The sequence below is a fragment of the Drosophila grimshawi genome, unplaced genomic scaffold, assembly GCF_018153295.1.
Source record: "Drosophila grimshawi isolate 15287-2541.00 unplaced genomic scaffold, ASM1815329v1 contig_311, whole genome shotgun sequence".
NCBI lineage: Eukaryota > Metazoa > Arthropoda > Insecta > Diptera > Drosophilidae > Drosophila > Drosophila grimshawi.
The window spans coordinates 22,731,985-22,756,741 of record NW_025063098.1 but is presented as its reverse complement, the minus strand read 5'-3'; the positions used below and the strand labels follow the sequence as shown (position 1 = coordinate 22,756,741).

General features: G+C 40.1%; 4 protein-coding genes across 16 annotated transcripts in view; 1 reads left to right on the top strand and 3 right to left on the bottom strand.

Annotated features, from left to right (window-relative positions):
• Nucleotides 1–64: 64 nt before the first annotated feature.
• LOC6568471 (tropomyosin) lies at nucleotides 65–796 on the bottom strand. The gene has a single exon (XM_001994742.1). It carries the CDS (start codon nucleotides 794–796, stop codon nucleotides 65–67), a length of 732 nt encoding a protein of 243 aa, XP_001994778.1.
• A 114-nt stretch (nucleotides 797–910) lies between these two features.
• On the top strand, nucleotides 911–1,894 carry LOC6568472 (uncharacterized abhydrolase domain-containing protein DDB_G0269086). 2 transcript variants are annotated; one of them, XM_032740589.1, is made up of 2 exons: nucleotides 911–1,023; nucleotides 1,081–1,894. In XM_032740589.1, exons 1-2 carry the CDS (start codon nucleotides 946–948, stop codon nucleotides 1,789–1,791), a joined length of 789 nt encoding a protein of 262 aa, XP_032596480.1. In that variant the 5' UTR covers nucleotides 911–945; the 3' UTR covers nucleotides 1,792–1,894. The 2 variants fall into 2 exon arrangements, with proteins under 2 accessions (XP_032596480.1, XP_001994779.2); XM_001994743.2 differs by having other exon boundaries at nucleotides 912–1,023; nucleotides 1,084–1,894.
• Nucleotides 1,895–2,230: 336 nt separating this feature from the next.
• Nucleotides 2,231–4,760, bottom strand: LOC6568473 (sodium-independent sulfate anion transporter). The gene is made up of 2 exons (XM_001994744.2): nucleotides 3,117–4,760; nucleotides 2,231–3,056 (listed from the first exon to the last, which is right to left on the bottom strand). The coding sequence occupies exons 1-2, from the start codon at nucleotides 4,567–4,569 to the stop codon at nucleotides 2,482–2,484; spliced, it is 2,028 nt and encodes a 675-aa protein (XP_001994780.1). The 5' UTR covers nucleotides 4,570–4,760; the 3' UTR covers nucleotides 2,231–2,481.
• A 1,880-nt stretch (nucleotides 4,761–6,640) lies between these two features.
• Nucleotides 6,641–24,757, bottom strand: part of LOC6568474 (tropomodulin) — a 48,549-nt gene continuing 30,432 nt past the window's right edge. For 2 of the 12 annotated variants that reach the window (XM_032740778.2, XM_032740783.1), the window contains exons 2-6: nucleotides 13,252–13,404; nucleotides 12,651–13,163; nucleotides 12,340–12,591; nucleotides 12,125–12,272; nucleotides 6,641–6,941 (exon numbers count right to left, since the gene is read on the bottom strand). In XM_032740778.2, the coding sequence (XP_032596669.1) occupies nucleotides 6,883–6,941; nucleotides 12,125–12,272; nucleotides 12,340–12,591; nucleotides 12,651–13,163; nucleotides 13,252–13,404 (1,125 nt within the window). In that variant the 3' untranslated portion in view covers nucleotides 6,641–6,882. Of the gene's footprint in view, nucleotides 6,942–7,643; nucleotides 7,725–8,208; nucleotides 8,483–9,198; nucleotides 9,593–10,386; nucleotides 10,682–11,306; nucleotides 11,940–12,124; nucleotides 12,273–12,339; nucleotides 12,592–12,650; nucleotides 13,164–13,251; nucleotides 13,405–13,476; nucleotides 13,643–23,522; nucleotides 23,549–24,757 lie in introns of those variants that run through there. The other 10 variants (XM_032740772.2, XM_032740774.2, XM_032740777.2 and 7 more) reach the window with 10 other exon arrangements.

Genomic DNA, 24,757 nt, shown 5'->3' with positions numbered 1-24,757 from the left:
TTACAGAAAATAAATCAAAGCCTTTATTATGAACAATTAAACTAAAAAATATATAATTATAGTATTACTTTTTGATTATTCTATTGAGAACGTTCTGTAAGTCTTTCTTTTTTAGCTTCTTCAGTTTTTTAATAACATTCTGCACGTTATCCACATGCTGTTTGGCCTCCTCAGCTGCAGTCTCTGCCTTGCTAGCCATGGATTCGGTGCGTTCCAGATCTTCCTTGGCTTCCTGAAAGCAAATGTTTAGTTGTTCCAACCGCTTCTTGGCATCCATAAGAAGCACTTGCTTCCCCTCCACCTCATTTTGAGCATTCTCTGATACTTCCAAAACTTTTGCCAGATTCTTCTTTGCATCTTCCAAAAGAGATTGCAATAGTTCATAGAGCTGTTTTACAACATCGGAAATGCGTGCGACTGTTTCCAGGTTGCTTTGGCTTTTGGCCAACGCTTTCTTAACTTCATCCATGACGGCTTCGGCTTCGCTCTGACTCTGCTCCAACTGGTCGATTAATTGTTTCTTACCGTGCAGCGCTGCCTGAGCCGTTCGAGCCGCTTGCTCAGCTTTGTCGGCCAATTGATTCATGGCCCTCTGACCTGCCGCAACACTTTCGCATTTCTGAGCATCCTTGGCCGCCTTAGCTTCGTCCGCTGCATTTGAGGCTAGTTGAGTGGAGTTCAGGTTTATAGCGCAGCCCGAAGGATTCGCACCTTGTTTACCCTTCTTACGATGACGAAGCGATGTATGATTTTTTTTCATGCATTGCTGTGCACTGGCCGCCAGTCCGATGCTCATTATGAAGATCAACAACAGATGCCCGCAACGCATTGGAATTGTAGCATAAATTACATTAATCTCAAAGCTCTGCTGTCAAATGATGATTGTTTGATTCGAGAAAGCAATGTATTAATGTCAACTCCGAAACTACGATAAGGCATTTGAAAATGCGAAAAATTATTGCAAATGGTGCACTTTTAATGTTGCTGCTTCTCTCTCCTGCTTTTGCCCACAAGATGGACAAGGTAAGTGGCTAAAGTGAACAGAGCTTTTACGATACATGCCTCACCGTCGCCTCCAAGAAGCGTTCCGTTTCTTTATCAAGTTTGACCTACGATGACGAACGCAATGAAGGAGGAGATTGTGCCAGTAGGAAAGAGAATTCCAATGCCAAGATACCCTTTAGCTCGAATACCAAGCAGAAGGCCTCTTGCATTGCGATGAAAGCAGCACAGGAGGCGAAGGCGGCTTCCGATGCCCAACTGCCCGCTGCAGAAAATGCAGCACAGCAGGTGAAAATTCAGTTGGCCGACAAGGCGCTGGCAGCGGCAAAGGCCGCCGAGGCTGCTTTGGCCGGTAAACAGCAAATCGTTGAGCAGCTGGAATCGGAAGTGCGCGAGGGCGAAGTTGTTGTCCAAGAGGAAGCCGGTTCGCTGCAAGCATCGCAGGGCAACTGCAATGCAGCTGCTCAGTCCGCGAAGCAGTCGGGTATTCAGCTAAAGGCTCTCGGAGAAGCCCTCAAGAATGCGCAGGCAAATGTGGTCAATTCGGAGCAGGCGGCCAGCGGTGCTCAGCAGGAGTTCGCCGAGAAACAGCAGCTAGTGGAGGCGGCCAAGAAGCGTGTGGAATTGCTCCTGCAACAGCTCGATGCGGCGCGTACGGATTATCAAAGCACCAAAAGAGCTGCGGAACGTGCCGCTGGCGCCGCCCAGGAAGCCAAGCAGCGTGCAACTCGGGAGCGCCGAATGGTCGAAATACGCGTAAAGCTGCACAAGCATATTAAGAATCATTGATTCGTATATGCAATGTTATTTATATTTTAATTATTTATGTTTTCAACATTAACCACAAAATTCTATAATTTATTTCAATCACAAATACTCCAGTAAAAACGTATTGCATACTTTTTGGCTTTTGCATGTTTGTTATTAACATTTGTTGTAAAATCCGGTGCATACTTTTTGGCATATTGCAAAAACTGCCCACGTTCTTATTTATGCTGCATACTTTCGGGGATGTTAATTATGTAGATTAGCTCACAACTTTCTTTTTGTAAAACTAACTCCAATTCGGCCAAATTCTTATAGTTTTTCCAAAAACATGTTGCGTTAGAATTGCAAGGACGAAGTCTATCTTCTTGGTTATCGCAGAAATCAAACAAGTTCAAACATTTCCATACAGGAAGAGAAAATAATTTGGTAATGCTTTCAATTTAAATATATTAATGTAACAATTGAATCGTAATCATAAGGACTATGTCTATGGAAATATGCATTCTGTTTGATCCATACTCTCAGGTCGCCAACGTCCATTCACATAGTATGGCGTCAATTGGCAGAAGTTGACCTCTTCGCTGGTATTTCCTGCCCAGACCATGCTGAGCGTGGTATAATAGTGTTAAGGATAATTGATTTCAAATCAAATTTCATTAGTTGATTAAATTGCGTATTCGTTGATTCTACAACTGGGCTGGGGTGTAATGCCTAAATTCTTGGCATCGATAAAGTACTGGTGCTTGTCATGCTCACACAATCGCCCATGCTGGTGCCTGTTTCCAGTGAGTCCACCGAGCGCGACAGATTTTGAGCAGCACTTGGCAACAGTTCCTGGCAGAGAGCATGAGTGTTATAGCATAGCACCAGTTTGGTCTTGAGTCCCTCAAAAATGCTAACGACACTCGGCTTGAGATTGAAGAATATAATCTTTTGCTGGCGTCGATGGAAATCGTCGACCATGGAAGAGATTACCTTGGCGGCGGTGAAGTCCGCTGCAAAAATATACGTACAATCGATGACAATGGGTAGAGTTGTCTTGCTGCCAGATTTGAGCAAAATGTTGCGAACAAACTCCACCGACGGGAATATTAAACAGCGATCGGGCGTGATCTTTATAAACTTAATGCCGTGTTCCGTCTCCAGCTGTTCCAGCGTCACCTTGGGCCGCGCTGAGTGGTAGAGTATATAAAGCTGATTCGCACCAATTGCGATAACAATGCCAATCTCAAGGGGAAGTACCAGACAGGCGAAAAAGGCCAGCACGCCAGGCACAAGATCGGAGCCTGAAAATTGAAGAATTGTAAATAAGAACTGCAGTATTGGAATAGATGACTTCAACTCACGCTTGCTGCGCCACAAGGGCAACACGATCTGATACTGAAGTTGAAAAACTACGGCCGAGATGATGATAGCAGCAAGTACCGCCTTTGGTATAAAGTAGAAGTACTCGGTGAGGTAACTAATTGATAGCACCACAATAATGCCAATGTACAGATTGGACATGTTCGTGCGACAGCCACTGGCATTATTTACAGCGGATCGGGCCAATCCGCCGTTGCTGCGATAGCCACTCACCAGTGAGGTGGCTATGTTGGCCACGCCAGTGGCAAACAATTCCTGGCTAACATCGATTTGCCTGTTCTTGGCAAATGCCTTGCAGACGGCAACGTTCTCTAGCAGCGCTATGATCGGCACTATAATCAGCCCGTATCCTAGACTATGCACCATATCGAAGAAGCTCTCGCCAGGCACTGCTGGAATGCCCGCTGTGGCATTGCCCGGCTGTGCCTCAATTGTGAAGTTGGGCAAAGATAGCGTCGGTAATCCGGGTGGTATATAGCCCGTCAGGCGGAAAGGATTCATGTGATTCGCCTCCAGATACATGGCCACCATTGTGGCCCCGATGACAACAGTTGCATTTCGTGTGACGCCCACAAACTTGATCATCTCATTGAACACATTCTGGAATCGAGAACGGTTCACTTTATCCTTGGAGCCTATGCGTATGCGGCTGAGACTTCGGATTGCCAGCAACAGGGCCAAGCAGCCAAATCCGAGGAAGCTGTCCCAAATGCGTATGTTTTCAATGTCGCGAAGCATGCTGATCCAGCTTTGTAGAAAGGAGTCACCGTCACTTCTCACGCCCAGAATATACTTCATCTGCGAGGTGAGCACAATTAGTGAGACAGCACTGGTGAAGCCCGCACTAACCGGACCCGAAACGAACTCCACCAAACTGCCCAGCTTGAAGATGGCCATCAGAATCTCTATGATGCCAGTGAGAAAGGTGAGCAGCACTGAATGTGCCCAGGAGCCATGAGCGAACTGAAATGTCATCAATGAGGCGACAGCAGTGCTCCCAATAGTATTATCCTTGCAGGTGCCCAACAGCACATAGACAAAGCAGCCGAGAAAGGATCCGTATAGGCCAGACTCTGGTGGCAAACCCACCACGCCCGAGTAGGCCAAGCCTTGTGGTATAACTGTTAGGCCCACTGTAAATCCGGCTATAATGTCACCGATGGCATCGCTCCTGTTGTACTTGGGCAGCCAACTGAGGATGGGCAGACGTTTCTTGAGCGTCTTCAGGCGGAAAGCACGTCTCGCATAGCTCATGCATGGCTTTGGTTCAATGTCCTGCTTCGCCTGCTCCAATTGCTCGAGGCTCCTGCACTTGGAGGTGCGATGATCTGTGAGCAGTATGAAATCCGTGGAGGAGCTACGAAACTGTGCCTCCAGATTCTGATTCACTTCCGCTCGCTTGCGGAAAGTCACCTCAGTCTCCAGCGTGGACATTGTGATGATCTTCCTTTAAGTTAATCAGTTAATCCGGTATCACTTCCGTCAAGTTTGCCGTGCACTGACCAACTGAGAGTGCCACATGCTGTTCATCTCACACACGATCTTATCGAACTCCCAAAGCTTGTGTGTGTGAGAATGGGATGCATGTTGTTTGTTTCCGCCACACGTCTGGCTACCTAATAATGCTGTTTGTTTGGTTTGTCATTATCGGCCAATTTAAGTGACACATATGTCACCTTTGGTTAAATTTTCCATTAATCAATTTCAATCCAAATTTCAAAGATAAATTATGTGTTCAAATATCGAGTTTCACCTATTTTTTATGCACTAGACCGATTGATTATGGTTAAAAAGGGTAAAATAGTTGTGTGCATGTGCATCTAACAGGCAGATGGAAGCACCTCCGATCCCAAATATATATTGCATTGAAGTTGTTCTACTAGAAGTTTTAAATAATTCATTAATATTGTCATTTGTCTTATTGTCTTTAATTTCACCACCCAATTTGAATTATATAAATACATATAGTTATTTTTTCAAAAGTTTTCAGTTTTTCACTGGTGAAATCAGTGACCAAAAGAAAACACATAAGTTTATATTCACATGATAAGTCAGTTTGTGTAAGCGGAGCGAACGCCTTTATTGTTATTTGGTTGAGTTCCGATTTGTGGGTCATTGGGACTGACTGTTCGACTGTGTATTTAAATATAAAAGTAGAGAAGCCTAGTTTTCGTAAGCCATTCAATTTTTACATGAGGAGTCTAAATGATTTGAAGTTGCAGGTTCAGCAAGCTGATTATATCTTTGGAAAAGACTCTGAGTGCTTATGCATACTATACATTGTTCGACGGAGAGTGCCTAATTGGCAATCCACCTCGGCGAAGTAACATTTTACGGTGATCCCCTGGGGATTACTGGTATGGGTGTGTGTGTGGGGTGAGTTTAGTACTTATGCATTGATTATTATTGACATATAATGTGCATTTGCATATAATTGATAGATATATATTTACTGTATACAGACATACATAAATATGTATGTAAATGCACGATTAAAAAAATGCGATGCCATAGCATTTTTTCAGTATCTATGATGCCATAAGAAATGAGAGCAATTCCACTCCTGATTAGATTTGAGGGTGTAAAGCAAAGGGAAATATGGCAATAAAAGTAGAATAATATATATTTATCAACTTTGATCAGTATATAGTCGAGCTCACTCGACTTTAGCATTCTCACTTGTTGCGACTAATATTTATTTAAATCGTTTTGGCTTAAATTCATGATCGAATTACTAAAATAAACAATATTTGCATAATTTTTTTAATCTTGTTTTTTTTTATTGATTTTTTTTTGTTTTATTTAATTTTAATGTTTTTTTTTACATGATTTTTAAAAATTGTATTTTAAAAGCATCGCATTTGATCATATAAAGTAAGACATATCATTACAATATACAATTGTATCCGTTTGATTTAATGCGTATTTAAACATAGGTGTATTATTATGTTTAGGCAATTTTATAATTCAATAGCAGTAAATTGTTTCAGAGACCATGGCTATATGTATATGTAGCATATATAACTATGTGTATATAAGTATATATATATATAATAATTATGTATGTGTATGCATGTAAATATAAGCTCAAACATTTTCCATGTGCACTCTCATTTTAAACTAAACGAAAGACAACAAAATTTAATTTTGAATTTAAACGAATATTAAAAAAAAGAGTGACATTTAAAATTACACTTTGAAAAAAAGGGTGCGCGTGTGAAACTGCAGCGTAAAATTTGAATATACCGAATTGACAATTGCTTAAGGAAAGAATTTTGTTAAGGTTACACAACTCGATACAATTAAGCTGCTTCATTTGGTAATTGTAAATTTGAACAATGCCAATTCATATCTAGATAAAATTAATTTAAATTTCTTGATTTGTATATGTGTATGTGTCTGTGTGTGTGTGTGTATGACAACAAACATTTGCATAACTCATATAACAAACAAAATTATTAGGTATATGATAACCGAACACAAAGCCCAAAATTGGACAAGAAAAATAAAATTGAATTAAAATTACATTAAATTAAAGAACGCAACAAACATTGAACAAAAGATTGAGCAACCGAGCGAGGTGCACAACTTTTTCCAAACAGCAACAACAACAACTACGACAAGTATGACATTTTGCAACTAAATTTGTTAAATAGTTCATATAAGCATGTATAGCACATATACATATACATATATGAGTATATAATAGGTATATCAGCCCAGAAGTTCCAAAGCACGTCTCGATGTCTATTGCCAACCAATGGTATAGTTTCTGCTCAGATGACCCATGCGACGCTGGCGACCAACTGCAAAATACGCGTCAAAAGATACATTAGCAATCAATCAGTGAAATTATAGCCAAGTTAAGAGACGTAACAACACCAACAGTGGCAAGACGAAGCATGACGCACGATACAGCTATTCTCGCTGATATCAAGTGTCAACATTGATTTATGTCCATATATATATATATTTTGTATGTATATATATTTCTTAAGGTTGACATAAGAGCTGCTAAGCTGTGCTATCAATATTTGCTATACTACTTATTAGCTATATTCGCCTTGGGTTAAGATAAACTTAAAGATATCATCTATACTAACTAGCAGAATCAGATACTTTACGTACTGCATGTTAACATCATTCTTCGGTGTTAGTTTGCGGCTGGTTGTTGGGTGTGGGTCGTTGGGGTGGTGTTGTACTTGTTGTTGTTGATAGTGGTGTTGCTGTTCTTATTGTTGTTGCGTTTACACAGAGGGCGGGCGGTGTTTAACAATCGAAATCTGGTAAAAGGGGGGAAATCACATAACGAAGGTTGTTGATGTTGCTGAGCTGAACACAGAGAATGCTTGTTGCACAGTTGTTGTTGTTGATGTTGTTGCTGTTGTAGTTGCATCAGGTGGTGGTGTTGTTGTTGTTGGTGCTGATTTTTTGGTAATTAGTACAAAATTGGACAATCAAAAACACAAAGACACACACACGATCACACACAATAAAAGGTTGTTGTTCTTGTTGTTGATGTTGCTGTTGTTGTTTGCTGTGGCATGTTTTGTCTTTTTATTTACGCTGATTGAGGCGTTTCACACGTACTGTAAGACAGATAGAGGAAAGATTGGGAAAGAGAGAAGAGACAAATACAATGTGATTAGTTAAATTGTAGCACAAAACACAGGTATGATTAATATTAAATTTGGGTTAATCAAAATACACAACAAATTGTCAAATGTTCAATCAATCAATAAATCAATCAATCAGTTCAATAGGTACAACATTCAAGGCTAGGCAAAAAGTTCGCCTTTTGGGTATAATTTTTAGTAGTCGGCCAATAAAAAAAAAACAGCTCGCAAGTCAAGATTGTTCGAGCATCGGTTCTTAAAGTCTATGTTTATTTTAGGGCAGTATTTTGGGATTTATCATTCTTTTTTTTATATTTTTTTTAGCTAGCAAAACGGTGGCTTCTTAGGGTTATTAGTTAAGCATTTGTTAAAGGCTTTGCAGCCGCTTTTGGGTAATTATTTTTGTTTAGGGCACAAAAAACAACAAAAGGCTGAGAAAAAGAGTTTGGGTACCAACTGTTTGACATGGGTTTGCGCTGAAAGTTATGCTACATTTACATGGAGATTGTTGTTTGGCTTTGCTGTTGTGGTTCTTGTTCCTGCTCAGGTGGGTCTGCTTTTGCTGTTGTTGTTTTTTGTTGAATTATAAAAGGAGCATAAACATTTTGGCTTCGCAATTGTTTGCTAATTTATTACATTATTCATTTGATATTTTATTTATATAGCAGTTATTTGTGGTTTATTGGGTTTGGTTTTAGTTTCACTTAAAAATTGTACATCGCATTTAATTCCTATACGAAGAGAAGTTCATTAAAACTCTGCACGATTTTGGGCTGCAATTTATGAAAGTGGTAAGTAAAAGCCAATGTTTTGAGGATGGGGATTAAGGGTGTGATGCATGGTGTTCTTGTCAATTGTCTGAATGGCATGCAACATAAAAGGGGGACTTAAATTAAAACAATGCATGCACAACGTATATTTTAAATAATAACTAGGATAGGATGCAATCAACAATTAGAATCGGGTTGCATGACTGATCAATAAAACAATCCGTTTGGCTAGTGTAAAAAGATCAGTACGCTAAACAGTCTTGAATTATAGAAAGTATGTATATAATTAAATTTGAAGGACAATAACGACTACAGCAAACTGCATTCGCATTGTGTCTAATCTGCAAAAGCGCGTATAGCTACATATTTTTTTGCTTTGTATTTTCATCTTTTTTTTTTTGTGGCGCAACCAATTTGGAAAATGCGTTTTTGGGGTTAGGCGACGGTTGCAAACGCTTGCATTGATTATATAAGAACATTTGATGTAGAATTCGAATTCATATATACCTGTGTTAGATATTAGACAAAATTATACACATTACGCCTAAAGATATTTGCTGCGGTTGGATGCCTTGCCTTTTCTCGTAAATCAGTTTCAAATATATCTTCTCTCTATATGTGCTCTTGTATCGTAGACATATTTACATATATATCGAAATATATTTTATATGTTTTTGCTTTTTTTTTATTTTTTTTTTATCAGAATCTCGATCTGCGCATTATAAGTATGTGTATATATACATATATATATATTATATTATTGACTTCCTTGGTCTATCTAACGTATTTAGATGAGAGCGTTGCAGCTGCTGCTTCTTTTTCCATTTATATTGTTTACACGTTTAATTTACATATATATTAAACTTGTTTCTTTTTATTCGGTTTTTTTAATTTTAGAATTACAAAACGCTTCAAAAATGTTTAGTTTAGTTTCTTTGGTTGTTTGTTTGTTTGTTTTTGTTTTTAATGTTTTGTGTATTGATTTCATTTTGATTTACTGAATTCTTGTTGATTTTCTATGCAGATTATTGAAAAATCTGAACTGCAGGCGTAATTCAAGATCTTTTCTTACTGTAAACGAGAAACAGAGAGAGAAAGAGAGAGAGAGGGATAGATAGAAATAGTACACATAAGACAAATCACAATAGACGAAACACATAAGAGATAATGTAAGGCGCATTGTTGTGTCGACAACCAGACTTTTGACCTTTGTCCGACAGAAGGGCATCTGCCAGTCGTGTCAACAAGAGGGAGGAGAATACTGCTGCGCAGGGTATACGAAAATAGATACAATCACTGGTTGTGTTGGTGGGGTGGTCCACAGCCCTTAAGTGAAGTCTCTTGTTTGTGGGACTGTTTTTTTTTTTGTTGTTGAGGTTGGGGTGGTTAGTAGCACAGCTGATGCTGATGAATGGACGTGTCCAAATTATATACAAATATGAATCGAAAATGCATGAGCAGCACTGCTGATGATGACGACAACGATCATGTGTAGACAGAATAACATTTGCATTCTTTTTTGGTTTTTGGTTTCTGTTTTTACTATTTATATTTATACACACGTTCTTGGTCTGCAAGACGTTTGGCTGGATCTGGTAATTACATTACTGCACACCATGGTCAAAATACAAAAATGTAGTTGGTGGCGCGTAAGTGGCAACAACAACAACGTTACTACGAATAGAAACGGGGGGTGAGGCGAGATGAGAACGAGAACGAATACGAAAACGAGAACTGATCTGCTGTCTGACTGTCTGTACATTTTGGAGCTGTTGTGTGGATGTGGCGCACTCCGCTCCAGTGGTTTTTGGTGGTGTGTGTGGTTGGGTGCTGGTGGTGTTTTTTTTTCTGGTGGCTTCACTCACGTGTGCGCTTGATAGACGCCCTCGTCATCGTAGTTGGGCGTTACGGCGCGACTGCCGGGCACCACCATATTATCGGGATCGAACTCTGGATCGTAGGCAACGCCACCGCTGCCGCCGCGAATGACCATGTTGTCGGGATCAACCTCCACATCATAGTCGGCCGGCGGCTGGGGCGACGGTGAAGGCGATGGTGACGGCGTGGGCGTGGCCGAGCGGCCCAGCTGCCGTTCAATCTCCATGTTGCTGGGCAATATCAATTTTGGCAAATTGGGTTTTATCTTTTGCACGCGGAAGACTGCAGATCGTTTGGAAATTGTTGTTTTTGTTGTTGTTGTCGTTTGGTGGTTGGTTGTTTGATTGGCGGTTGTTTAATATACACATGGGACAAGTTGAGTTGAGTTGTCGGGTGTAAGATTTTGGGATACGGATTTCATAATTTTGGAATTTAAATATACAACAGATAATTGGTTAATAATGCGTATTATCGAATCAATTTTTGGTAGACAAATTGTCCTACATTCTATGGTAATTACAAGACACGAGGTTGTTCAGTGGAACTAACGAGGAACGAGAGACATTGAGACAGACAATAATACACAGGATACTCTAAGAGAGAAAGTGAGAAGGGGTTTCGTAACACACACACATATATATATATATAGGGTATATATTAGGTGGCCGAGATAGCATTTGATGTGTGTGAAGAATGATATTTCTGACTTAGAACATAAAACTGACTTAGCAATTGTTTAACTAAAATATAAATAATTTATATATATTAATTTGATAATTTTGATGAGCTATTGTTTACACGATATGGTGGTGGCTCCACTTATAAATGTATGTAATAAGATATCTAAATGTAGGCCACAAAGTAACGTAACGCAACGCAACGCAACGTAACGCAACGCAACGAGAGGTGATAACGAGAACGAGAACGAGAACGTGAACGCAACGAACGATTTGTGATGAGAAATGCGAAATGCTGAGATGTTAGGCTAAACGACTGGACGATAAATAGTTGCCAATGACGTCGGCGGAGGCGGGGTGGGTCACGAAACGAAAACGTTTTACCTGGTTACCACAAGAATAAAAAAAAGAACACAGAAGGGGGTTGCATGTAGTAAATTCAACTACATTTTGGTTACCAACGCGCTTTTGTGAGGGGGAACGAAAGAATATCCAGGCTTAGATTTCCTTCTCATTGTCGGCGCGCAAGAGACTCAAGGCAGCTGAGGATGTGGTTGCTTCGGTTGTGCCTCTAGTTGCTGCAACGGACGATGAGGTTGCTGAGGTCAACTGTAGATTGCGCACAATGCGCCCTGATGGCAAAACATGATCAGTATCTGTTGCATTAGTCCAAGTGCGAGCCATGACATATTGCTCGAAAGCAGCCAGGCTCTTGACCTTTGAGGGTGAGATGTCAGCAGATGATCGAGATGCTGATGCTGATGCAGATGTAGATGCAGATGCAGTTGCAGATGTGGATGGGGATGACGATGACGATGGCGAAGCGTCGGCACGGGAAGCTAACGTACCTTGTTGCAATTCACCTAAACGCGAACGAGGTACACACGAGTTGCACATGAGTTGATAAAGAGGCCTAAATACATATATCTATATAGGGCAAATAACGAGAGCCTAGCGAATCATCGTATAACCAACGCTGACAACCTGCGAATATTGCGCGAATAGTGGGGAAAAAAGATCCATTGCCAAAGGCAACGGGCCAACTTACTTCTGTCGATGTTGCGCTGCAGATGGGCGGCCACGCGATGACGCGCATCGTTGAACTCCAGATGCAAGCCAAGTCGCAGAAGCGATGGGTTCTTCTCCACCAAATTGGTGATCTCCATTTCAATCTTGTTGCCAAGCACCGTAGATCGCTGTGGACAATTTGAGGAGCGTTCGTATTATTAACAACGATAAGGTCAAATGCAGTTTGATACGCACCTGATTGGAGGCCCTGAATTCCTCGATGGTGTGACACTTGAGCAGGGCTTGCACCAACCTGACAATTACGGGCGGACTGATAAAGTTGGTTTCAACATTTAATACTCTCAGGGTTTTGCTTTTCTCGATCGCTTCGGCGAGCAGGAGAGCTGTCTTATCGGTCAGGCCGACGTTTGTCAGCGATAGAACTTCCAAATGTTCGTTCTGAGGCAGTGCGGCAATAAGTTGTTCGAGCTTCTCATCCGATATATTCTGCAAGCACGATGTGGAATTAGCATAATCTATTTACATTCACAATTCATTTAGCTTACCTTAATGTTATTCAAGTTCAGGTCAATCAGCTTGGAATCATCATCCTTGACGCGCTTAATCGACTCCTCCACGTCTGTGCTGTTGGGCGGATCGTTGGGGTACAGCTTCTGCTGTGTGGACTTTGTGATACCATCCCAGCCCAAGCCAACGGGCTGGCCCGTGTTAAGCAGCGAGGCATGGTACTGATCCTGATTCATCATCGAGTGGAAGCCAAGAATGGCGGCCAAATCGATGATCTCCTCCTGCGTAGCATCACTGAGAGCATGCTCATACTCCTCGCCCATATCAATGGCGATCTGTTCCTCCACCTCAATATCACGAGCATCTCGCGGCGGTGGCACCCACTTCTTGCCGCGCACCATGCCCTGCACATAGGGCTCGAACTCCGGCTCGTCTGGCGTCTCAATTGCCTGCTTATTAATATGCTCGATGAGCTGTTTGCGATTCAGCGGCCCAGTGGCATCCTTGGTGCACTCGTAGCTGCAGCGCTGATCTGGCGGCAAGAAGTTGTCCTGTAAATGTAATCAATATATATATATTCATATATATTTATATAAGTACATAATGGGAGCTTATAAGGTTTGGAGACTTGTTACTCACATCAGGATCCACTTCTTTGGCCAGTATGGTTATCTCCTCGGGCGACAATTGCGCCAAAAGGCTCTCCACATCCACATCATCGTACTCGCTCAGATCCTTGCCATACAGCTTGGCAGGCGTGGTAAGCGTTGTTGTCTTTGTGGTGGAAGAAGTCTGTGAAAGTCATAATAAAAACGAAAAAATTAGTTATTGCTTGAACACTCAAAGTTTCATTGTTTGCCGCACGTTCTTTAACAGCTTCAGGCAGAGCGGCGGCTGTGGGGCACGTCGCTTGATCCTGGGCACAGGGCGCAATTTAATCTTTTGGAACTCGGCCACAGGCACAGCAGTGCTCTCCATATCGGCACTTATTTCAAATCAATATATGACAAACAGAACACGCAGCACAACAAAATTATTATAAAACCAAAAGTAACAAAATGCAAATCCAATTATGCAGCTCTGATGAATTGGCAGAGCGCAGAGCGGACACTGAATGTGACTGTGACTGGGGCTCAGCGGCGACTGGCGCACACAGAAAACACAAGACACCAAATTAAGGTGCAGACCAGGCCGAGACAGCAACAGCAAAAACAGCAGCAGCAACAACAACAACAACAGCCGCGACAGTCGTGCAACATTTGCTTGACGCGGCGCGGCTTGAGCCAAAACGCTGCAATCGCAACGGGCCACTCAGTCAGTCAGCTAGTCAGCCAGTGAGTCAGTGAGTCTCGCATTGAGTTGGCGTAATCGACAGTCGGTGGCAATGTAAATTGGGCGCATACATTAAAACCAGCAACAGCAGCAGCAGCAGCAGCAACAGCAACGGTGGTGGCAGTCAAATGTGGCAGCCGCGTGAGGGGACGCAACATGCGACGCTATCTGCACTTAAATGACTTCCACTCCAGAGCGAACGGTGCTGCGTTCAGTATGAAATCGAAGCTGAAAAGCCCCAGCCAAAGCTCAAACCAAAGGGGCCATAAATAAACAAAGAGGAAAAAAAGAAGTATATATATATATATAAATATACATATAATAAAGTAAAGCAGGCAAAGTTGAAGCCCCAGCAAGCGATTGATTTGCTGTGGGAAAACATTGCGCAGGTTTTCTTCTTTCAGTCGAGATTTATGGCTGGCATTAATGAGGCAATTGGAAGTTGAAATAAAATGCAAGACATAGACTAATATATAAATAACAAAGCGAGTGACTTGGGACAAGTTGGCAAGTTACTTGGCTAATAGCTGACTGATAAGGGCAGGAAGTCAGCCATTGCGTTGGGCTTGTCCAAAAGACTTGCCTTTCGAGCCGACAATTTACATAAGAAAAAATTATACAGCATGCCAAGTTAGCCTGTTGGCCTGGCCTGGAAGTTCTATCAAAGCGTGACCCAAACAAACAAACCGACTGAACCAAAACCGAACCTAAGTGTACCCTATAACAGCAGCAGCAGCGGTAGCTGGCTGTAAGGCCAAATCAAAAGACGCTCAAAAACTGGTTTGAGAGGGCAGCATCGACCAAGTGACGAGTGCGCCAGGAAGCGAGACTAACAACATAAACCACTTTTCATACTTTTGCTGCAAGTTGAGTGAAACCGGTTTCACTAGATGTACAACAAAATTAAACTTACAACTCGGTACAATCGACAACAACAGCAATAACAGCAGCAACTTGGAGTAGTACTCGTTGAACGCCTTCACTTTCCTCGTCCCTCTTTGCTTAGCCAAAGCACTCGTAAATGGCCATGTTCAAATGTTCAACATGTATCCAAGTTTGGTTAAAAGCTCGAGCAGATGCTGCTGCCATACAAACAGATACACAGATACGACGAGAGTACAGCTAAATGCTGTCGATTGACCCACTTTAGACAGAAGCGGCAACAACAGGGCAGTGGCAGCATCAGCTGCCATTCAACGTTGTTATTATTATGTCAGGCAGCGGCTTCTAACGGTAGAAGAGCGCGACGAGCGCAGCAGCAGCGTGTTGACATTTCAATTGAGGGCAGAGTTTGATTAATTGAGAAAAAAAAAGAATAGAAAAATAACAGATCAATTCTCAATGATACAGCAAAGCCACACAAATTGTGATTCGTTTTCAATTAAGATGTGGCGCTTCAATTTTTTTTTTCTTTACTTTAAACTAAAGCTTTAATAAACAAGTCATCTAGTTTGGTAGCATTTGCAATTGATCCCAGCGCAGAGCTGTAAAAGCTCAGCAAAACAGAAAAATAATTGCAAAAATAATTGAGTTCATGACACTCGCGAGATTCACGCACTCACAAACATAGTCATGAACTGAGCAGGAGATTAAATCTAAAAACAGGCACAGCATTTGAAATGAACACAAACAACAAAAATGACAAAAAAGAAGAAAAATGAAAAAAATAGAAGAAATGAAAAAACTAATGCGAAATTAAGGCGACTAACTTTTATACTACAGTTTAAAGAGAGAAATTTTTTATATCTTTTTTGCGGTCACTTACGGTGTAGATATAAATTACTTTTGCGATGTTTTCTGTAGCTGATGTTTAATTAAATAAATTAAATTCTGAAGTGTGAAAGGAACTTTTACTTAAATGATAGTGATTAATTGCCTAGCAAATGAATACTGTGATGATATTTAATACGTTCTACAAGTGTCTAAAAATTGACTACAAAATGCTAATAATTCAAAACCAGAAACGATAATATAAAATTGGTTCTTTAAATAGTCAGTCAAGCTTAAAATCTAATTATATAATCATCTCGAGTCGAACGAACATTTTAGTAATCATTATTAAGACATTATGCCTAATCCTATTTTGCACAGTAATCATTTTTCAATGAATAAACCATAATAGTCGTTGAAAATTATTTGCATAAATTCTAGCTAAACTGCATTTAAGAAATTCGACTAGTGCACGTAGCAGATTAACAAGTTTTCTGAGCTTAATAGTTGCTCTTAAGAATTTCAATTCTTTACTTAAATAATAGTCTGAGGCGTTAGTTGAACAATTTAACGCTGTCTAGCAGCGAGTAACGGGACAACCAGTATTTAACTGAAACGAAGACGCACCAACCATGCAAATGCACCGTAAAAGCCATTAAGAAGGTGGCGTAACGAGATATCTGCATTGTATCTGACAGATACATTAATATATATACCGACCGCACAGTTGTCAACGTGTTAGGCGGACAGACGGCGTTTGGAGTGGAGTCGTGTTGTGTGTAATAGAGAGCGGATTCGGTGGATTCGGCTTATTAATCGCAACGGACCTTGAAACGGGAGCGACCATTTCAGACATGTTTAACCAGCTGTTGTTGCGACCCACCAAATGTGGCGCATAACAAAAATCAAAACATGTCTAATGCTGATTTTCGGTGATTTGCACATTTTGCTCGATGAATGTGGTGGAGCTGGTGGCCAGTGACTGGCAAGTGGGTCAAGGTGCTTAGCTGATTTAATTAAGCGGCACAAACCACCTGCAAGCCATTTAACCACCTCCCAGTAAAGATCACGTTTTCGAGCGGAAAATCTGCGCAGAAAAAAAACAACAATAACAACAGCAACAAATCATGAAACACAAAACCACCTTTCCGTCTTTGGCCAGACTGGCAGGCAGCAGCAGGTGAAAAGTTGGCCAAAGCCGCTGCGACTGATGAATGACTAATGACTGGAAATGTACGAGCACGCCCAAATATGGCCAAGTAGGAAGTGTGCTGATTTGAGCGTTGAGGATGCGCAACAGATGCTGTTGCTGCTGTACTCTTCCCCTACCAGGAAATTGTAGCACTTGAGCAAATCACGATAGGAAATTCCAAAATCTTAATTATCGTGCAGCGGAGTTTTGTCGGTTTTGGCCTAGCTTTATGGCCAGGCGAGGCACCCAAATTACCACCAAGGAAATTGCACAGGTAAAAGGTAAATTGTTACGGTTGAGGTTCACGTGAGAGTGTCGCTGGCATTAGCCCGAACCAAATGCTTGGTTTACAACCAATTCGTATTTGTGGATTTGGATATTTCGAGAATTGATTACATTTTATGTACGACGGGTTTAAGTCTGCTGCCACGAAAATTTACAGAACTTGTGAATTGTAAGCGATAAAATAAATTATTATTTATTACCTAAATAAATTTAAATTTCTAGCTAATTGAATTTGGGCTTTAATAACTCATAAGTCAAGGACGCAAAGACATTTATTTTAAGAGTATATACAAATGTTTTTATATCTATATATATATTTGTAAAGATCATTTTCGTTTTACACACAACTATAAATAATTTACATCTGACATTTGCATTTGTTGCTTCTTCACATAAATATATACACATTTATTTGTACACACATTATACTTTCTGTAATATATGCAACTTATACATTATACAGAAGTGCAACTGAGTGTTGAATGATGGAACCCTGGCGCATGCAACTTAATTATATTCAAGTGTCTGAAGCACTTGAGTGCTCTATTCTCAGTTTTACCAACTGCTCCTATCTGCTTCGGTTCCTCAGCTCCGATGAGTTCTTGTCTGAAGCCACTGTGACCGCAAATCACATATTCAGTGAACAGCAATGTGCTCTTATAGCTTGGCAATATTTTATGCAATTTGCAAGCCGGCAATAGCAATAAGCACAGAAGGCACGCTCCATTGCTACAGCTGACAGCAGTGGCATCCACAGCCACATACAGAGAGAGAGAGAGAGAGAGAGGGGAAGAAAAGAAAAAGAACTTGGCCCTGGAGCTGGTGGCTAGAAAGTTGAGACCACATTGGTCAATTCTAAAGCAGCTCAGTCAAGCGTTCAGTGCTGTAAACTGAAAACTGAAAACTGAGACACCGATAGTTCCGTCTCAGTGCATTCCCACATCGAATGGTTTGCCGCCTGATTGGGCACGCACAGCAGAGCTGAGCGGCCACAGTTGAGATCTTGGGTAACACAGCAAAGACAGAGGCAAAGGCCAATCTCGGCATTAGCATTGACATTGCAGTGGCAGAAGTGGCAAATTAACAACAGCAAAAGCAGCTAACGACATTAGAGACACTTGTGCCCATAGTCCGCAATCCGACAATAAAAATAGAAAAGAGACACTGGGACACACTTTCCCACTTTGGCTGCGGTTCGATTTGTGACAAAACATTTGCACAGCTGTTGGCCAAACAAAAACAAAAGCAAAACGACAAAGAAAGTTTTCCGGGGTTTGACGGAGATTAGATACACTTGCAGGCACATTGCATATTCTTATCTTGGTCACAAAATCACATTTCGATTAAGTATTTCTAGATAATAAAGACACTTCGAATTCAATATCAATCTGAGTATGTAACTGGGAAGTATTGGTTAAGAAGTCGATTTTTAAACGACTATTTTTAATACGATTTTCAAAACTTCCAAAGCTATAATCAACATAGTTTTCCTTGATAAATTTTGAGGATGTAACTGGAGAATTTGGCTTAAGAGCTCAATTTTTGGCGGACTATTGCTACAAAAGCTTCATGATATAAGGACTATTGATATTATAATAAGATTAGCCAAAGTTTTCAATAGAAGAACTCATATAATAGTTCCGTGAAATAATGAACCGATTAGAAAAAGTATATAACAAAACTTAATCATACATATTTACCAGTAGCTAGATCGTAGATATCAATTTATACAAACTTTTATATTGAAATCATTTTTTCTCTCTCAACGACAAATCCATAATACCCCCAGTAAGAGTATAAGAATAAGAAAGAGTGAAATTTGCTTGCTACCATTTACGGATATACACATATACGGATAATATATATATATATATATATAGAGGCAAGTGCGTCGTTGGTTTTTTTCCGACTGCTTGAATGATATGGAGTCTCCCTCGATATTTGTTCAAAATGAGAAACGTGCAACGCATTTCATTTGTTGTGCCCGCCAGATCATCAATAAAATGTCAAATAAGCAACAGCAGACAAACAGCATCCAAGTGGCAAGAGTTGGCTTGGGAGCTGGGTGGGTGGTGGTTGAGTGGTTGGTTGGGTGGGTGGTGGCGTCATGGCAAAATTTATGTAGTTTGCATTTGCCTTTGAATTTTAAGTGCGCAACTTTTGTCACGTCGCAATTTGGCATTTTTAACGCGCACGATAGAAAACAATGTACAAATTTGTGAGACCAAAAAGTCATGGAATTTATTGTCTTGAACAATAAGAAAAGCGCAGCACTAATTTAAAAAAATACAAAAGCGCAAAAACAACTAATAATAGTTGGGAACTGCTGCGAGTGAAAGTTAATCAGACAACAATTTCGTTGTAGGCCTTTTATACAAAGAAAGAAAGAAAATGTATGTTTTACCAGGGAATGCAGCGAGTATGTAAATATGTGTTGGGCAAATCCACAGGGTGTCCATAATTAAGCGGCTGGTTTATACAATAGCAAATAGTTTGACCATAGGGTTAAAAGCGAGAGACATTTGATTGCACATTAAACTCGGCCAATGAACTACTCCGATCAATTGGCTAGAACGCTGCCAGGCTGGCATTTGAAATTGCAACAATTTCTGTTTGTCAGTTGCGGGCAATTATGCAAATGCTGGCGCGACATGCCGCACAGGGCACAGGCCCTGCCGCCCTCGAATTGGGCAACACTTGGTCGCAACTGGTTGTGGCAGCAACTAACTGCAGCAGCGCCAGCAGCAGCAACCACAAACACAGTTGATAGTAATTGGCAAGATGTCGACCATGATGCAATCAGATCGGATTTGCACACGAAGCTAGTGTGGAAACAGAAAAGCGACGCGCATGCCACAAATCGCGTGCACTTGCACAGCATAATTAAGTGGGCGTTGATGTCTGGGCGTGGCAGTTACAACATCACTGCTTGATATGTCACTAAGCCAGTTTGTGGCACACGTATGTGTAAAAAGTTATTGCATTGCAACCATTTATAAGAGAAGTAAATTATCATTAATTTAGATAAAGAATGGTGAAATTTATTAGACAAGTTAATGCTGCTGTTATTTCTGATCCAATGCTACAGCCAATTCATGACATCAATCCATAAAAGTTGATGATCTCAGTGTCACTTTGAATTATTAAGAGAAGGCTGGTGAAGTGACAAAAACTAAATAATTAATAAATATTAATAAACCGTTGCTGTCTGGCAGCTTTAAGTATTTTTTTAAATAAACTCTGCAGCAAGTGCTGAATAAACAAGAGTATTTTTAAAATAACATCAAGAAAACATTGTAAAGTTTATGCACTTGTGAATTAATTTGCCTGTTTAGCGTATTCGCCGATCTTAGTCATTCTGACCACATCACTTAAGCCAGCTTATCATTCATCAGTTGTCAACCTCTTACCTGTAATTAAAAAAGAAAAAGAGAGCAAAATTTAATTACAGGAGTTGATACTAAGCATAGTATGGAATAAATGGACAGGGCCAACAACATATGTACATGCATGAATGTGTTTGTAACGACCACAACTTTTGACAGACTGGCAACCAACCAGCGCAGCTGACAACTTTCCCAAGCTCCCCGCGAGGTGATGGGAGGGGAGTACAGTGCAGGTAATTACACGAAAAGCCATACGCAAAATTATGTAAAAAGATTAAATTTGTAAGATAAATTGGAGAGCAGACCCAAGCACCGAACCCACGAAACTCGAGCCCAGAGCAGACCGGAACATTCGCTTGGCTGGGAATAAAAATGCCGCTTTATGTGGCAGATTTCATGGCTGGAGATAAAAATGGTTGCGGTAATAAATGAGAATTATGCAAAGTTTGAGCGAATGATGAAGTAAGTAAAGTAATGCCCATCTCCTCTCCAAGCCAAATATGGTTAACGGAGCGTGTTATAAGACTCGCAACCGAATTCAGCTCATCTCAGCTCAGACAGACAACCGACTCCCAGATGAGTAAGTGGAAATTTATGAAAATAAGCATAAAGCCAGCTAAAATTCACAAGTAAAAATACAGATAAAAATAAAAAGAAAAACGAAAAAAAAAAAGGAAAAATGCTCTACCAGCTGCCTTCCATAGATATTGCACTCCCCGAAAGTTTCGGGCTCCCCAAAACAAAGTGTAGAAAAACACTTTGGGTCTCTGGCTGCGATGCGCTAAGATGCTTTTTTCTTGACAATGTTGTTAACAGCGAAATTTAAGTGGCTAACAACTTGTTCAAAGTTTGGCTGACAGTTTGAGGCAACAGGCAGCGCTGGAAATTTTTTTTAAAAGCTTTAATCGCCTCACACAGCATTAGCTGGCAATTTTTCATTTTTTTCATTGACACATTTTGGGCAAGCTTTAATCTCAGATTGTATTTAATTAGCATTAGTTGTTGCTAACTTGGTTTTTAGAACACGTCGAGTATAGATGATGAGACTGATAATATTGTTACTAATTGCCAAAGTCAACATATTTCGGGCTTAGCAATTAATAGTCAGGCGAAATTTGTTCCAGTAAACCAGAAAAACCAATTTAAACACTCAAATATGAATAATGCAGTATAGTAAATAATGTATAAATATTTGTTGACTATTTTTCAGCATGCAGTTTAACAAAAAATCAGATAAATTCTTTATTAAAAGATACATCTCACAACATTGAGTTAATGTATCCCTTTTTTAAAGTCTATATTGTTTTCCTATCCAGTTTAATAAGAAATTAAGTTAAATCCTATATTAAGAGTTACATGTCCAACATAAAGTTTACGTATTTTTAATCAACATTATAAAAATCTTATCTCTTCACATAAATCGATAATGCTGCTATCAAAATTGCAAATGATATCGCGCAGTTTTCCTGAAATTTACTACTATATTTATGCATATGTTTGCGGATTTGTGGTTTTATTTATTCTATGTTTTATGGAGCAGCATTTACTCATCATATCAATTTAAATAAGTAGCCCAACAGACACTCAATAGTCAAACTAGTTCCGTTTGTTGTTTGTGTTTGTCTTCGACAATTTTTGTATGCACGACGTCAATTAAATGCCGGAAATGGCCAATTTCAATGTTGGCCGACTGTCGTTTATGTAGTACAACATTGTTTTCGCTTTGCCTCTATTACGAGGGGCTTTTCATGATTTGCTTTGATGGTCGTCAAATGGTAGGAAAAAGAAAAAAAGCAACGAGCGCAAAGGCGATTAATTACTCAGCTCACAAAAGACACTTAATGCGATTTGACGCTCAGCGTGGGTGGCGACCAAATGCGAATCTGGCAAGGGGTTTAATTGTGGGGCAAGAAATCGCGGATTAATCATTAGAAAGGGCTCACAACGTAATTAGCTGCAATATACAACAAGCCGCGTCGAAAGTGGTCGACATGGAGATAAATGAAATTAAATTTAATATTACATTTTATTTTTAACTTCATTTAATAGATTTTTTACTTTTTGGTTTTAATTGTGTCGACTGACTTTAGTTGCCATTAAATAAACAATCAGAAATATATATACACTTTATGCTATCTCAGAGATCAAACACAGCAATTTTTACAGCGGTTCTAGTGTCCCAGGGTATGTCAAGTAATTTCAGCAACATTTAAATTGCTAGTGGGATTAACAAACACAACGTTTAATGAAGGTTTTTAGTCAGTTCTTATCAATGGGTATAAAACCACTAGGAAGTTGCCGGGACAATATTTATGTTCTGAGTCAAAGTCATTAAGACTGGGTAAATCATTTCTGATAAAGCTGATAACACTGATAACACACAGTGCAACAGCAGCAGTAACAGAAATAAAAACAATGAACGGCTGTTAATTATATCAAAATGCATATTTTGCTTGTATTTGTTACAAATTATGCGAAATGGGCTTGCCACACAGTCGAAAACCAAAATGAGAAAAGAAAGCGACATTGTGATGATATAATAAGATTTAATATAGACTCGATTATGATGATGGTGATGGGAATCAATAATGAGCCACGGCACAGGGTTAGATGACGTCGACCCCGAACAAAACAAACGAACCCTAAGCAGCAACACCAACAACAACAGCAACAGCAGAAGATCCAGCGGAGAAAGAGAGGGAGAGCGGCGCTGGCAGACGCCCAGAGCGCAAACTCCAGAACAGATGAGAGACAATATGTGTGTACGTGAGAGAGACAGAGAGAGAGCTTGCACTGACGTAATCGTTATCGTTAAGTGCCTCTCGCTCACACACCGCCTTTAATTGAATGTACTAGTTGAGTAGGGGCAGGAGGTAAATTTTGTTGTTGCCGCACAATAAATGAAATTATGAAAATGAAATCATTCAAGGAAAACTGCAAACATCAATGAAAAATTCATTTAAAGTGCCAACCAAACAACACTCGACAACAATAATAATACTAACCTCCATTGCGTTTTTTTTCTCTGCTTGTCTGCCTTTATTTTTTTCAAGGTCTCGTTTTTATTTGCTTGCCGCACAATTTCTTGTAAACTTTGCTATTACTGCACTACAATTAACTGGAATTTGAGTTGTTTTTTCTTTTTGGGCGTGACACACACAAAACGAATTGAAATCCGCTGTGGCCTACAAAAATCTGTGTTTGTTGCGTTTTTTTTTTGTTCCTCTTACTGTCAGTCGCTGACAAGCCCGAGTTTTGTTGTTCCGATGTTAACAATTTGCAGCCAGCGCAATTGTTTAATGTTAACACGTTACTAAGAGCGCGAAACGGCAGCGACGACAACGGCGAAGTTTGTGGAAAAAGTAACAAACAAGGCGTAACAAACCAGGTTTAATTTTACTACTGAACATCGATTACACACACAAATATCGTACAAGACTATCGAAGTTTGGTGCTGCCAGATGTTGGCAATACAGACTTGTGGCAGCACTTACATGGTGCTGCCAACTTGTCAGCGTAAACTAAGCGCAGTTCTGAAACCACTGTTATAGTATTGCGCCATAGTTTCAGGAGCACTGGAAATTTGAAATTTGGCTATGCCAACTATTTGGATGACACATTCAAATTAAGTGATGCATATAATATTTCTAGAATACAAAGCAATTAAAAATGCTTTCACTTTTATGAAGAGCTACTTTTATGGCCACTTAGCGCACGGCAATAAATTTGTCTAACTTTATGGTAATAAGACACACATACTCACCCCTGAACATGTCACAAGTCATAAGCATAAATCACAAAGTTTACCAGCGTAATTTTTCACATAAAATTAAAATTGCATTGCTTGTTATTAATTAGGGTAAAATGTTCTACAGCAAGAACAACAAGAAGAAGAAGAACAGCTAACGAAATGCCAAAAGTCAAGAAAAGTCTGGCATCTCCATTGCATACTTGGAGGCGCAGACAAATAGAAGATGTCATAAAAATGCCATTGTAAGTAGTTGAGCCAAACTCGCTTGCTCGTTCACTTTCTCTCGCTCTCGCTCTCTTTCACTCTGCCTGTCTGGCATTGTTGTCATTGTTACCGTTGCTGTTAAGTCTTGTTATGTATTCCCCTTATTATTGTTGTCCTTATTGTTGTTTTTGTAGTTCGCGTTGTTGTTGTTGCTGTTGTTGTTATTATTATTGCAGGCAAATCGACAAAGGCACGCTAAAAGTAACGGTACTCGCAACAGCAAAC